This window comes from Schistocerca nitens, chromosome 3 (assembly GCF_023898315.1).
Source record: "Schistocerca nitens isolate TAMUIC-IGC-003100 chromosome 3, iqSchNite1.1, whole genome shotgun sequence".
NCBI classification, from domain to species: Eukaryota; Metazoa; Arthropoda; class Insecta; order Orthoptera; family Acrididae; genus Schistocerca; species Schistocerca nitens.
This window is the reverse complement of record NC_064616.1, coordinates 127,039,886-127,054,998: the sequence shown is the minus strand read 5'-3', so window position 1 is coordinate 127,054,998 and position 15,113 is coordinate 127,039,886. Positions and strand designations below refer to the sequence as shown.

At 48.5% G+C, this 15,113-nt stretch overlaps 1 protein-coding gene across 1 annotated transcript in view; it reads left to right on the top strand.

Annotated features, from left to right (window-relative positions):
- The first annotated feature begins 286 nt into the window (after positions 1-286).
- LOC126249098 (uncharacterized) overlaps positions 287-15,113 on the top strand; it is a 169,416-nt gene continuing 154,589 nt past the window's right edge. Inside the window, exon 1 of the mRNA XM_049950749.1 lies at positions 287-292. Coding sequence (XP_049806706.1) covers positions 287-292 — 6 coding nt within the window. The remainder of the gene's footprint in view (positions 293-15,113) is intronic.

The following is a 15,113-nucleotide window of genomic DNA, read 5'->3' as shown; positions in this document are numbered from 1 at the left end:
TTACAGTTTCAGGCTCTGTTCGCTGCTGGTTTCATGTATTTCGCTTTAGTTTAACTTAGACCGAACTGCTAAGCACTGGAAACAATATGTAAAGAACTTGTGCCAACGAAGCAGTCAATATCTGCTTTCCTTTATTGATCTAATGTAAATGTAAAGTACATTTCTACAAAGCTACACCGACATATTCCAACTACAATGCAGTTAAAACTTGGTATTGTTTATCTTCCGCGCCTAAGTAACGTTATTGGCCAATTGTACAGTGTGAACGCACATCAGTAACTGAACAATGGAGGTAAGTTATTTCCAAGTCATACGTACATTAACAGTCTCTCCTTTCGCAGAACTTCACCTTTCCCAAAACTGTAGAATACGCATCGACCATACCCACTCGTTTCCTTTCTGAATAACTGTTTGGTAACATACAATACATTGTGGCTGTTGTATGCTTTGAAAATTAGTAATTCGTGATTCATCAGTTTAGCACAACGGTCTCAAAAATTAAATTGTGAATTTATCATCAAATTAAAATTTTATTTCTACGTGGAAATACTTCCACAGTGTTTATTTGCGCTTAGTTAATACACGTAATGTGAGATCAAAGACATCACCTCACCAGCGTTACAATATTTCTTCTGCAGAATCACAATAGCAAAGGAATACGCAGCAGTGAAGACTATTCATACAGAAAACCCGATACCACTGGCTGTGCGCTTGCACGGAATTTTGAAGGTAACATCCTGAAAATGGGGATTTCGGAAATATTCCAGGAATGAAATTTACGTTGAACAAGAGAATTCTCTCAGCCTGTAAAAAGAGGCCACCTAGCTCCGAACGATATACAGGGTAACTACCTCAGTATGAGGTTAACATCCATGCCGAAGTTAAACTACACGGTATTAAAGACTGAATAACTTGCATCCAATATTTGTGAAGGCGTCTTGTTTTGATTTCGACGGCACGAGAGCAATTAGCTAACGTCTAAGCCCACCATGGAAACGTCAAGACGAATCTATTTAAATCACAAGCAGTGAAATGTTTTGTAACAACGAAACAATGTAATCCCACCTAACGTCACACTTTAATTTTCCGCAGTTTTGCTAATTACAAATTCTTCATAGAAACTCAGTGCTAAAATTTTATTCGGCTCTTTTCAAGTGACGTCCATGCAGTACTGCATTTGCAGATTGTACACGGACGAGGAACTCCGATGAAACTAGCGTAACAAATGGCTCTGAGCACTATGGGACTTGACATCCGAGGTCATCAGTCCCCTAGAACTTAGAACTATTTAAACCTAACTAACCTAAGGACATCGCACACATCCATGCCCGAGGCAGGATTTGAACCTGCGAACGTAGCGGTCGCGCGGTTCCGGACTGAAGCGCCTAGAACCGCTCGTCCACATGGCCGGCCTGGCCTAACATTTGGGTAAAATCTTCCGTTCATGTATGATACGCGTGCGTAATACATATCCAAATACTCTGGAAACACTTGTCCACCACTTACTGCAGGTTTTCTTCATTTAGCTTGCGGTTTTGGTTTTTATGCTAAGTGCGGTAACTACGGCAAAAGGCGTGTAAGTATGGCGAGAACGGAAACGCTGGGCTGCACTCCCATTCGTTCCTCCACGCCAGGGCCGGCCAGAAATTCTGCACGCGTGCGGTGCTCCTGCACATGTGCAACTTCGGGTCAAAGCGTGCACGCCGCAGCCGCCAGCGTTCATGTAGTGCATGTTTCTACGCACAGATGTCGCTTTATCCAGTTGCTGAGATACCCTGTACCGGCGCATTCTAGTGCTCTTTCCACAGCTTGCAAGCCAACCATGGGAAGGTATTTCGCGTATTAAACACTTAAAATACTGTCACAGTCTACTCATTGAGACGTCTACTTTTATGTTAACAGTTTAACCCAGTAAGACAAGTAATACAGTTAACAACCGTGGGTTTTTATTAAGGCAGCTTGACTGACGGCACGTAAATACGCATAGTGTTTTTGATCTAGTATTTAAGAAAGAGAGCACTTAGCGACTTCCAACGAACCTTTGTCACGATTTCAAATAACATTAAACTAATGCAAGGTTTCCTGTAACTAATTCTCGGTGCCCTGAGTTATACCCACATAATTTCTGTCTCATTGACCTCTGAACAGAATGACAACCGCAGACCTCTCCATGATGACGTGTACCATTGCTATATCTTTCATCAGTTCCGTCTGAAATCTACACAATAACCGACAATTCGATGAGTTATGTTTTATCGACTTCAGATGAGCGTAGCCCTTCTCACATTTCTTTTTTTTAAAAAAACCTAAATGTAAGTATAAAACAATCTGTTTCATGACCAATTTCCCTTATAATAATGTAACATGGAGCAGAATGAGGCAATAGTGCACAGTTAGTAAACAATTTTTAATTATGAAAGGAATAAATCCAAACACGTTTATCACTGGTCATGAGAAATGATATAGCTAATATCGGGCACAAAAGCACGGCTCATTGACAAACGCAAGCAGTTGCGGGAGATTTTCATCACTGATGCTTGATCAAAACGACCGATAACATAGATCTTCCGTTCTTTGCTTTTTCACAGTACCTGCCATTTCTCTGTACTTCTTTAAAAGTTACGGTCACCAGGGGTAAACGAGACTGGGTATGTTGCGCTCTTGCTTGTACCACATAACAGTGAAGAGGAGCCGCCGCCGTTCATTTAGGACATGCCTAATAACAGATGTCGCTGTCGCACACGTGCGCACATGTGCAGCACTTCCGCACGTCTGCACACTGCAGCGTTTGGCCGGCGCTGCTCCACGCGCACTATTTTATCGGTCGTCCGACCGATCAACCATCCAATTTAGTGAACGACTGCACTACGCGATCACAGTGCCCCCTGCTGTGGGTCCTTCATGATGAATATTCCGGTTGGTTTCACACAGGAACAGAAACGGTAGTTTGCCTTGGCTGTTTGAGTAACAAGGCCAAAATAGCCGAGATAAATGCTGTCGAAGAAGTCGCTAACGCAAGGAAAGAATTTAACCCACTGTTACTTAGACGGTAGCTTATGATTTTCGTAGTTATCTAAGAACTGCTGATCATCAAACAGTTTTTAACGGAAAATAAATTAGTCATAGGTTGTAAGCTGCGAGGAGCAGCAGCTCGCTACATTAAGATTTCTAGCCACTGGCAGGAGTTAACTGGACCTCAAATTCAGTGCAGTTGTATCCCCACAATTATTGACTAAAATGATTCATTTTCCTGCAAAGCTGTTTATACTTTACTGAGGAAATACAACACGGTTAAGCAAAATAAAATTCGTTGACAAACGTTAATTCCAATGGCAAAGAGGCATTTTTTTAGATTAGGTTGAGAATTACTAATTCGAAAAGTCTTTGAACAAATCTTAAAAGAAACACTGCGAAAGTAACTTCTTTTTTCTGGCCGTAAACAGGTGACGAGAGATATGAAATCCTGCCTATTTGTTGATTTCACAATTCACTCCTCGATAGCCAAAACAGTTCAGTTTGCAAGTGTCATTTGTCATAGTGATGTCAAAGTAGGTTTTAACGCGTTTTAAGTACCAAGCTTCTTTTGCAAGACTCAGTGGTCCGTGGAATTTCAAGAAAGAATGACAGTAATTTGACGCAGCCAGAGATCACTTTTTAAAGGCATTGTTTATAACAGATTTGAGGAGGTCCTAAAGCTGTCGACATTAAAACTCACTGCTTGAAACTGTCCTTCGGTTTTTCATTGTCAAAAGACTGATTTTAAGTAGCTTTTCAACATTACAATTAGGGGGATTGTTTCATGGAAGTCCTGGAATCTAGGTTTTTACGTTCACCACTACTGTGTGAATTACTTCGAATACTAGCCTTCTCAATTTCTGAATTCATACTTCTGTTTCGTTACAATTACTTTCAAATACTCCTGCTGAATTAACAAACCTCTTACCTTCTATACGTTTCATACATATTACTCTTTCACTAGCCTTAATGCAGTTTTCAATATCAGGCTTACAGTGTTACGTCCGCAATTTTATGTCGCAAAATGTTGAACAAGATACTTGTATGTTTAAGGATTTACGGGTTGCATGCAGCCGTATGGTACGTAACGCGCTCGCCAGCCGGCCTATCTGGAATGCTGACAATATGCTTTGTCAGTAGAGGAAGATTCCCACTAGAGCGCGTCAACGGCAGCGGCAAGCGTTTACCGCGTTGACGCGGCGCGGCGGCTCGCGGAATTGGCGTTCCCATCTGGAAGCGGCAGACGCTAGCGGTAGCCCATGACGGACAGCCACTGAGGTATGGGGGCGGGACCCACAAACTTCCAGTGAGTTTGATTAACCTACACGAAGAAAGACGTAGTTGGATCAAGAAATACCAATTTTTTATTTTCTTTACGATGTACTCATATTTCGTTATTTATGTTTTATTATTTCACCAGAAACATTTCATGGCTACCATTCATGATAGTTCAGTATCTCATTTAGAAGACCAATTGCCCCAGAACTGAAACTTACTGTTACTTTCGTAACAGCTTTTAGTATCGCAAGCTGCAGTACTTAACCACCGTTTGCTGTAATGATAGCACATTACCTATTATCCGATAGTCAATTTCTGACAGTTGATCCTCAATATTTGCTATGTTAAGCTCACGTACTGTAGTTCAATCACTCTGTGACTTAGCTGTTGAAACTAACTACCAAGTAGTATCACAACACTCAGCTCCTTCTACAAACGGCCATTAACTTCATTACCAAGATAGACATAACGCTAACACACACACACACACACACACACACACACACACACACACACACACACACACACACAGTGGTACACGTTAGCATGCCTACCTGCACCACAGGTGATGAACAGTTTGAAACAATGTACGATGAAAGTGATTATTCAGATAGTTAAGCGAGACAAAAATCTAAAATGTGATGAGACTGCAATACTGTAGTCGGTATACCATGAGAAAATTGTAAAATAATGTTTGTGGGAGGGGGGAGGGGGGGAAGGGATCAAAGGGGAACCACCTGAATTTCGCACGGAGCATAATGTAATCATCGCCAACACTTTGCTTGAGAATCGTGAAAGAATGATGCATATTTGGAACAGTTTTTGAGACCAGATTTTAAATGCAAGACATTTCCCAGTGCTGATGTAGACTGACAATGATATTGGTTACGAGCTTCTGTTTACAACTAAAGAGTAAACGGTAACAGATTAAGGAGATGGAACCCAAGTTCGTTAAGACCCAGAGTTTTTCGATGATCTTGAAAGTACCGTAGGACAACAGCTGACAGAGGCAGGAATCCACTACAATACAAATGGATATCTTTGAGAGAAGTGTCGAATGCAGCTCTTTCAGGAGAAGGAACGTGGGTGGATACTGAGCTGACACCGAAGCTTGAGCAAAGTGTTGAGCGACGAAATTTTATGCCACAAAGTCCGGATTGGTAACGACAACACCATGCACAGAAATTCCCGCAATCCCAGTGGGAGGCCGGTGGCCAAAATTCGGTGGAGTTTCGACCAGACTTGTGAAGAGGGTTTTTTTTTTATTTATTTTGGTTTTAGGGCGCAAAACTGCTATGGTCATTAGCGCCCGGTCCGTGACTGAGGAAAGAATAAAAACTGAAAATTGAAAACAGCAAAAATGGGAACGAAACTCAAAAAATTGGACACTAAAAGCAGAAACAAGGCTTAAAATTCCACTACAGAGAGGGGTTGATGGTCCCCGATAAAACTTCAAATGACTGACGTCATTTCACTGTCACTAATAAACTGGAGAACGCGGTCGGCTGAGCGCGTGTCATCTGCTAAAATCGACGATACATCAGGCGATAGCTGGAGACGGGAGCGTAACGGATTAAAATAGGGGAATTCAATTAAAAGGTGTCGTACCGTCCACAGCTGAGAGCAGTGGGGACAGAGTGGGGGACGATCGGCGCTTAAAAGATGTCGATGGCTAAAAAGACAGTGCCCTATCCGGAGTCTAGCTAAAATGACCTCCTCCCGACGACGCGTTCGGGAGGAAGAGGTCCAAGTGCAAGGAAGGGCTTTCACTTCCCGCAATTTATTGCGGGGAAGTGTTGACCAATGCGCATGCCATAAATGAGCAACTTTGCGACATAAACCGCTCCGTAGATCGGTGAAGGGAAGCGACTGAATAGCTGGCCGAGGAAGAGAAACTGCAGCCTTGGCTGCTATATCAGCCGCCTCATTCCCACAGATACCAGCGTGTCCCGGGAGCCAGAGGAACGCCACCGAGACGCCCCCCAGGTGGAGCAAGCGCAGACAGTCCTGAATCCGGTGGACCAGAGGGTGCACAGGGTAAAGAGCTTGGAGACTGAGGAGAGAGCTGAGAGAATCTGAGCAGATTACGTACTGTATCCGCTGATGGCGGCGGATGTAGTGGACAGCCTGGAGAACAGCGAAAAGCTCCGCAGTATAAACCGAACACTGGTCGGGAAGCCGGAAGTGATTTGGGGCGTCGCCAACAATATAGGCACTCCCTACACCCAACGATGTTTTCGAGCCGTCGGTGTAAATAAATGTGGCGTCTGTCATTTGTGCACATAGAGCAGCAAATGCCCGACGATAAACAAGTGAAGGTGTACCATCCTTGGGAAATTGACAAAGATCACGGAGCAGACAGATCCGGGGACGCAGCCAAGGCGGTGCTGTACCCGAAGTTGTCAAGAAGGTTTTAGGAAAGCGGAAGGAAAGAGAATGGAGCAGTTGACGGAAGCGGACTCCCTGGGGTAGTAGGGAGGAGGAGCGGCCTGCATACCCTACATCAAAGGAGGCGTCGAAAAAAAGGTCATGGGCTGGATTAGCAGGCATGGTAGACAGATGGCTAGCATAACGACTCAGAAGGACTGCTCGCCGATTGGACAGCGGAGGTTCAGCAGTCTCAGCATAAAGGCTTTCCACAGGGCTGGTGTAAAAAGCTCCAGACACTAAACGTAATCCACGGTGGTGGATAGAGTCTAGACGCCGAAGAATAGACAGCCGAGCAGGGGAGTAGACTATGCTTCCATAGTCCAATTTCGAGCGCACTAAGGCGCGATAGAGGCGGAGAAGGACCACTCGGTCCGCTCCCCAGGAGGTACCATTCAGGACACGGAGGGTGTTGAGGGATCGCAGACAGCGAGCCGAAAGATAGGAAACGTGGGAGGACCAGCACAGTTTTCTGTCAAACATAAGACCCAAGAATTTAGCGACGTCCGTAAACGGAAGGTTGACATGACCTAGATGTAAGGAGGGCGGAATAAACTCCTTACGTCGCCGAAAATTAACGCAAACGGTCTTACTGGGAGAAAAACGGAAGCCGGTTTCGATGCTCCAAGAGTGGAGGCGATCGAGACAGCCTTGAAGACGTCGGTCAAGAAGGCTGGTCCGTTGAGAGCTGTAGTAGATCGCAAAATCGTCCACAAAGAGGGAGCCCGAGACATCAGGAAGGAGACAATCCATAATTGGATTGATGGCAATGGCAAACAGTACAACACTCAGCACGGAGCCCTGGGGTACCCCGTTTTCTTGGGAGAAAGTACGGGAGAGAGTAGTGTTCACCCGCACCCTAAATGTGCGCTCTGCCATAAATTCGCGAAGGAAAAGGGGCAGCCGACCTCGAAAGCCCCAAGAGAACAGTGTGCGGAGGATGCCTGTCCCCCAACAGGTATCGTATGCTCTCTCCAGATCAAAAAATATTGCTACCGTTTGGCGTTTCCGGAGAAAATTCATGATGTAAGTGGAGAGAGCAACAAGATGGTTAACTGCAGAACGATGCTTTCGGAATCCGCATTGGGCAGGTGTTAAAAGACTGCGGGATTCCAGCCACCAAGCTAAACGGTAATTCACCATACGCTCCAAAACCTTACAGACACTACTCGTGAGAGAAATGGGGCGATAGCTAGAGGGGAGATGTTTGTCCTTTCCAGGTTTCGGAACAGGAACGACGATAGCTTCCCGCCATCGTCTGGGAAAAGTACTGTCAATCCAAATTCGATTATAAAGGCGAAGGAGGTATCGCAGACCATGGGTTGATAAATGCAGCAACATTTGGACGTTGATACCATCTAGTCCTGGGGCGGAGGAGCGAGAAGAAGAGAGTGCATGTTGAGTTCCCGCAAGGAGAAAACAGTATTGTAGCTTTCGCGATTTTGAGAGGAGAAAGCAAGATGTCTCACTTCCGCTGCACGTTTCTTCGGGAGAAACGCTGGCGGGTAATTTAAAGAGCTCGAAATCTCAGCAAAGTGCTGACCCAACGAGTTAGAAATTGCGACGGGGTCCACTAATGTGTCACGCGCGACAGTGAGCCCAGAGACCGGGGAGAAACTAGGCGCGCCTGATAACCGTCGAAACCGACTCCAAACTTCCGAGGAGGGAGTTAAGGTGTTAAATGAGCTAATAAAGAATTTCCAGCTTGCCTTCTTGCTATGGCGGATGACACGACGGCATCGCGCTCGGAACTGCTTATAGCGGATACAGTTGGCCAAAGTAGGATGGTGGCGGAAAACGCGGAGAGCACGTCGCCGCTCACGTAGTGCATCACGGCATGCCTCGTTCCACCAAGGAACTGTGGGGCGCCGGGGCAATTCGGAGGTGCGTGGTATTGAATGTTACGCAGCTGTAAGAATAACGTCGGTAATATGTGTGACCTCATCGTCGACGCTGGGAAAGTGACGGTCATCGAATGTCTTCAGAGACGAAAAAAGTGTCCAATCAGCTTGGGCAAACTCCCAGCGTCGCGGGCGCATATATGGCAGTTGAGGCTGCAGTCGAAGGACACCTGGAAAGTGGTCACTCGAGTGTGTATCATCAAAGGCGAACCATTCGAAGCGCCGAGGTAGCGGAACAGTACCGAACAGAAGGTCCAAATGAGATAAATTTGTCGTGGAGGCAGACAAAAATGTAGGGACCCCAGTGTTGAGGAAAACTAGATCCGCTTGGTGTTAGACGTCTAGCAATAGTGAGCCACGTGAACAAGGATGTGGTGATCCCCAAAGCAGGTGGTGGGCATTGAAGTCCCCAACCAGCAAATATGGGGGTGGAAGCTGACCAAGAAGATGGAGATTAGCTCGTGCCATTGGTGTGGACGATGGAATGTATACAGTACAAAGCGAGAACGTGTATCCGGAAGGGGAAAGACGGACGGCGACAGCTTGGAAGGAAGTGTTTAAATGGATTGGGTGATAATGGAGAGTTCCATGGAGAAGAATCGTGAGTCCATGTGCTGGAGTGCCTTCAACAGAGGGGAGATCAAATCGGACAGACTGAAAATGAGGGAGAACAAAGCGGTCATGGGGACGCAGCTCTGTTTCCTGAAGACAGAAGATGACTGGCGAGTAGGATCGTAAGAGGATCGACAATTCATCCCGATTGGCTCGAATACCGCGGATATTCCAGTGGATAATGGACATAGGGTGAACAGAAAATGGAGGAATGTTACCAAGGTCTCTGTCAACTCAACAACTGCTCAGAGCTTGCGACCGACAGCATGGAATGGCCTTCAGCCGAAGGCAGAAGATCCTGATCCATAGGTTGGTCAGGAGCAGCTCCTGCCACCAGCGATCGGCCGGCTGATCGGCCGCCAGCAGTGCGCCTCGGCGACACAGAAGACGGCCGAGGGCGATTTCCGCCAGGTGGAGCTGTAGATGGGACACGCCTTGGCGGAGAAGGAGAGGAAATGGATTTCTTTGTAGCCTTCTTGGAAGTATGATGTTTAGAGGAAGGAGGAACCGATGGTTGGGAAGTTGCAGTACGTAAAAACTTGACCAGTATGCTCTTTTTTCAAAGTCTTGGTGTCTGACTTTTGGGCTCGAGATTTAGCAGAACTCGACGAAGGGTGAGCCAGAGAGTGGGCAGGCGAAAGAGGTGAGGTGGAACGGGCTATCTTTGCGCTGGCCGATCTGACGACCGTGGCACTAAAGGTGAGGTCGCAAGTCTGCGTGGCCACCTTTGTTGGCCGAGGAGAAGCAAGGACAGAGCTGTTTTTTTTGTGGTTTTAGGGCGCACAACGTCAACGGTCATTAGCGCCCAGACTACTGTAGAAATGCACCGCGAGTCAAGTTTAAAACAGCAACGAAACGGAAAACACGATGAAAGATATACTGACAGGCATAAGATTAAAAAAGAAAACAGCATAATCAAATGTCCTTTGAGAGGGTTGTCAAATTGATAAAATGAACGCGAGCAGCTGCTCGTGGGTCATCCGCTAAAATGGCTTCTACAGTACATGGCAGGCCAAAATCGAGACGCAGGGTGTTAAATCCGGACACGACGTTAAAATGTGGCGGACCGTCAGCAATTGCCCACATGGGCAGAACGGCGCCGGCGCAGCCGTCAGCAGATGGCGATGGCTGAACCGGCAGTGGCCAATTCGCAACCGGGCCAAAACTACCTCCTCCCGCCGAGAAGGGCGTGAGGACGTCCAAGCCACGGGAAGAGTTGTCAAGGCCCGAAGCTTGTTGTCTGGAAGTGCAGCCCAATCGGCATGCCACAGCGATACAATGCGCCGACAAATTACCCTGCTACAGTCTAAAGAAGGGACACCACAAGAAGCTGCCCGAGGCTGGAGGACCACAGCCTTGGCCGCAGCATCTGCAGCTTCGTTCCCGGGGATACCGACATGGCCAGGAACCCACATAAAGCTAACCGGAGAACCGACGTCCACCAGCTGCTGAAGAGAGCGTTGGATCCGGTGCACGAAAGGGTGAACCGGGTACGGATCACTGAGGCTCTGGATAGCGCTCAGGGAATCTGAGCAGATGATATATCCAGAATGTCGGTGGCGGCAGATGTAAAGAACAGCCTGGTAGAGGGCAAAGAGCTCAGCTGTGAAGACCGAACAATGGCCATGGAGCCAGTATTTGAAACTTTGTGCCCCGACAATAAAAGAACACCCGACCCCGTCAGTGGTCTTAGAGCCATCTGTATAAATGAAGGTCATATTAATGAACTTCGAACGAAGTTCGACAAAACGGGAGTGGTATACTGAACTGGGGGTAACCTCCTTCGGGAGCGAGCAGAGGTCAAGGTGGACGCGAACCTGAGCCTGGAGCCATGGTTGCATGTGGCTCTCGCCCACTCGAAAGGTTGCAGGGAGTGAAAAATTAAGGTGTTGAAGGAGGCGACGAAAGCGAACTCCAGGGGGTAGCAGGGCAGAGACATACAACCCGTATGGACTGTCGAGAGAGTCATCAAAAAAGGAACGATAAGACGGGTGGTCGGGCATTGCCAGTAGCCGACAGGCATACCGACAAAGCAGTATATCGCGCCGGTAGGTGAGTGGCAACTCACCAGCGTCAGCATGAAGACTCTCGACGGGACTAGTATAAAACGCTCCGATCTCAAGTCGTAAACCCCGATGTTGTATGGAGTTGAGGCGGCGTAAGATGGATGGCCGTGCAGAGGAGTATACGAAGCTCCCATAATCCAGCTTAGAGCGGACGATCGACCGATATAGGCGAAGGAGGACGGTTCGATCCGCTCCCCACGACATACCACTGAGAACACGGAGGACATTTAGAGAACGGGTACAACGGGCAGCCAAATATGACATGTGGAGACCAACTAAGTTTCCTGTCAAATGTAAGACCTAAAAATTTTGTTGTCTCCACGAATGGGAGAGCAACGGGACCAAGTCGTAAGGACGGTGGGAGAAACTCTTTGTAGCGCCAGAAGTTAATACAGACCGTCTTCTCGGCAGAAAAACGGAAGCCATTGGCGACACTCCACGAGTAAAGACGGTCAAGAGAACGCTGAAGACAGCGCTCCAGGAGACACGTACGCTGCGCACTGCAATAGATGGTAAAATCGTCCACGAAAAGGGAGCCTGATACATCAGCTGGGAGGCAATCCATTATTGGATTGATCGCTATGGCGAAGAGAGCGACGCTCAAAACTGAGCCCTGTGGCACCCCATTCTCCTGGCGAAAGGTGTGACAGGACAGAACCCACACGTACCCTGAACTGTCGATCCATTAAAAAGGAACGAATAAAAAGAGGGAGGCGACCGCGAAGACCCCATGTATGCATGGTGCGGAGAATGCCCGCCCTCCAACAGGTGTCGTAATCCTTCTCCAAGTCAAAGAACACAGCCGCGGTCGGGCGCTTCCGCAAGAAGTTATTCTTAATGAAGGTCGACAAGGTAACCAGATGGTCAACAGAGGAGCGGCGCCTACGAAATCCACATTGTATATTGTTAAGTAGGCGTCGAGACTCGAGCAGCCAAACCAATTGAGAGTTAACCATTCGCTCCATCACCTTACAGACACAGCTGATAAGCGAGATGGGTAGATAACTGGAAGGCAAGTGCTTGTCCTTCCCCGGCTTAGGAATCGGGACAACAATAGACTCGCGCCAGCATGCGGGAACATGTCCCTCAATCCAGATGCGATTGTAAGTACGAAGAAGAAAATCTTTACCCGCAGGAGAAACGTTCTTCAGCATCTGAATATGGATAGCATCTGGCCCTGGAGCGGAGGACCGTGATCGGCCAAGTGCGTTTTCGAGTTCCCGCAAGGTGAATGGGGCATTATAACTTTCACGATTCGAGGAGCGGAAGTTAGGTGGCCTAGCCTCCTCTGCCTGTTTGCGGGGGAGGAAGGCAGGGTGGTAATGAGCGGAGCTCGAAACCTCTGCGAAAAAGCGGCCGAAGGCATTGGAGACAGCCTCAGGGGCCACAAGGACGTCATTCGCGACCGTCAAGCCAGAAACTGGTGAGTGGACCTTAGTGCCAGATATCCGGCGCAGGCTACCCCAGACAACAGAAGGAGTAAAACTGTTGTAGGTGCTTGTGAAAGCAGCCCAGCTGGCTTTATTGCTTTCTTTAATAATACGACGACACTGTGCACGTAATCGTTTATAATTGACACAATTCGCCACTGTAGGGTGGCGTTTAAAGGCGCGTAAAGCACATCGACGAGCACGTAAAGCGTCTCTACATGCCGCGTTCCACCAGGGGACCGGTACGCGACGTGGAGAAGAAGTAGGGTGAGGGATGGAATATTCAGCAGCAGTGAGAATGACTTCCGTGAGGTGTGCGACCTGACGATCGCAGCTTGTGAAGGTTTGATCCTGAAAGGTCGCCCTGGAAGAGAGGAGCCCCAGTCTGCTTTGGAGATGTTCCAACTAGATGAGCACGGAGAGGGGGTATGCTGCAGGAGATGGATAACACACGGGAAGTGGTCGCTCGAAGATGTATCAGAAACAGCATACCACTCGAACCGGCGTGCAAGTTGGGGAGTACATATAGAGAGGTCTAAATGGGAATAGGTGTGAGATGTGTCCGAAAGAAAAGTAGGGGCGCCAGTATTGAGGCAGACAAGATTGAGCTGGTTGAAAAGGTCTGCTAACAGGGAGCCCCTCGGGCAGGATGCTGGAGAGCCCCAAAGGGGATGGTGGGCATTGACGTCTCCAGTTAACAAAAATGGTGCAGGTAGCTGAGCAATAAGTTGCATAATGTCTGCCCTGGTAACGGCAGACGACGATGGAGTGTAAACGGTACAAATGGAAAATGTAAAAGTTGGGAGAGTAATGCGGATGGCAACTGCCTGCAGGCCGGTGTGCAACGTGATGGGATCGTAGTAAATATCATCCCGGACCAGCAACATAACCCCTCCATGAGCTAGGATACCTACCACAGGGGGTAGGTCAAAACGCACGGAGGTGTAGTGTGCCAAGGCAATTTGATCGCATGGGCGTAGCTTCGTTTCCTGGAGGGCGACGACGAGCGGACGGTGCAAGCGGAGCAGCAACTTCAAGTCCTCTCGGTTGGAGCGAATGCTGCGAATATTCCAGTGAATAAGTGCCATCGTAAGAAAAGAAAAAGGAAGATGAAAGAAGGGGTCACCTCGAAGGCCGCCGAGGGCCTGGCTTCGAGCGAGCACTGCCGCCGCTATCAGTAGGCGGACTGTCATCGTCCATTGGGGCTATAGGTTCATCGGCCAACTTGGAAAGATGGCCGGGAGGGGGAGCTTCCTCCGCCAGTGAACGGCCAGATGTTCGGCTACCAGCGGTGCGGCCAGGCGAAACGGATGACGGCCTGGGGCGGCAACCGCTGGGTGGCGCAGGAGAAGAAATGCGCCGTGGCGGAGAAGGAGAACTGTGCTTCCTATGAGCATTCTTGGAAGGTCGTTTGGTGGAAGTACCGGTCGAAGGCTGGGAGGTCGAGGTACGTAGGATGTCTGCACGGGACGGTGCCTTCTTGAAGGCCCGTGCATCTGACTTCTGGGTCTTCGTCTTAGCAGAAGCTTATGAAGGGGCTGGTGCCTGTGGGGTGATGGGAGGAAGAGGAGACGTCGACCACGCGATCTTAGCACTGGCCGAACGGACGACCGTGGTGCTGAAGGTCAGATCGCATGTCTGGGTTGCCACCTCCCTGGTAGTCCGAGGAGAGGCGAGGACAGTACTGTATTTCCCCGCTGGGAGCAGCGTGGGCTTCCTACTAGCCAATAGCTTGCGAGCAGCCGAGGTGGACACTTTCTCTTTGACCCGAATTTCCTGGATACAGCGTTCTTCCTTATAGACAGGACAGTCGCGGGAGGATGCAGCATGGTCACCCTGACAGTTCACACAACGAGGAGACGGAGGTGGACAGTCACCCTCATGGGCATCCCTGCCACAAGTGACATTTAGCCGCATTGGAACAAGATTGGCGAGTGTGATTGAAACGCTGACACTGGTAGCAGCGCGTAGGTGTCGGGACATAGGGGCGAACAGAAATAACCTCGTAGCCCGCTTTGATGCGCGATGGCAGCTGAACACTATCGAAGGTCAAAAAAAGTGTCCGGGTCGGTACAAGGTCATTGTTGACCTTTTTCATGACCCTATGGACAGCCGTCACGCCCTGCTCAGCGAGGAAAGATTGAATCTCCTCGTCAGTCAAGCCGTCGAGGGATCTAGTGTAGACCACACCACGAGACGAATTCAAAGTTCGGTGAGCCTCCACCCGGACAGGGAATGTGTACAGGAGTGTGGCCCGAAGCAGTTTTTGTGCCTGAAAGGCGCTCTCAGTTTCGAGTAATAAGGTACCGTTACGCAACCTGGTACAGGATTTGACAGATCCGGCTATGGCATCGACGCCCTTCTGGATAACGAAAGGGTTGACA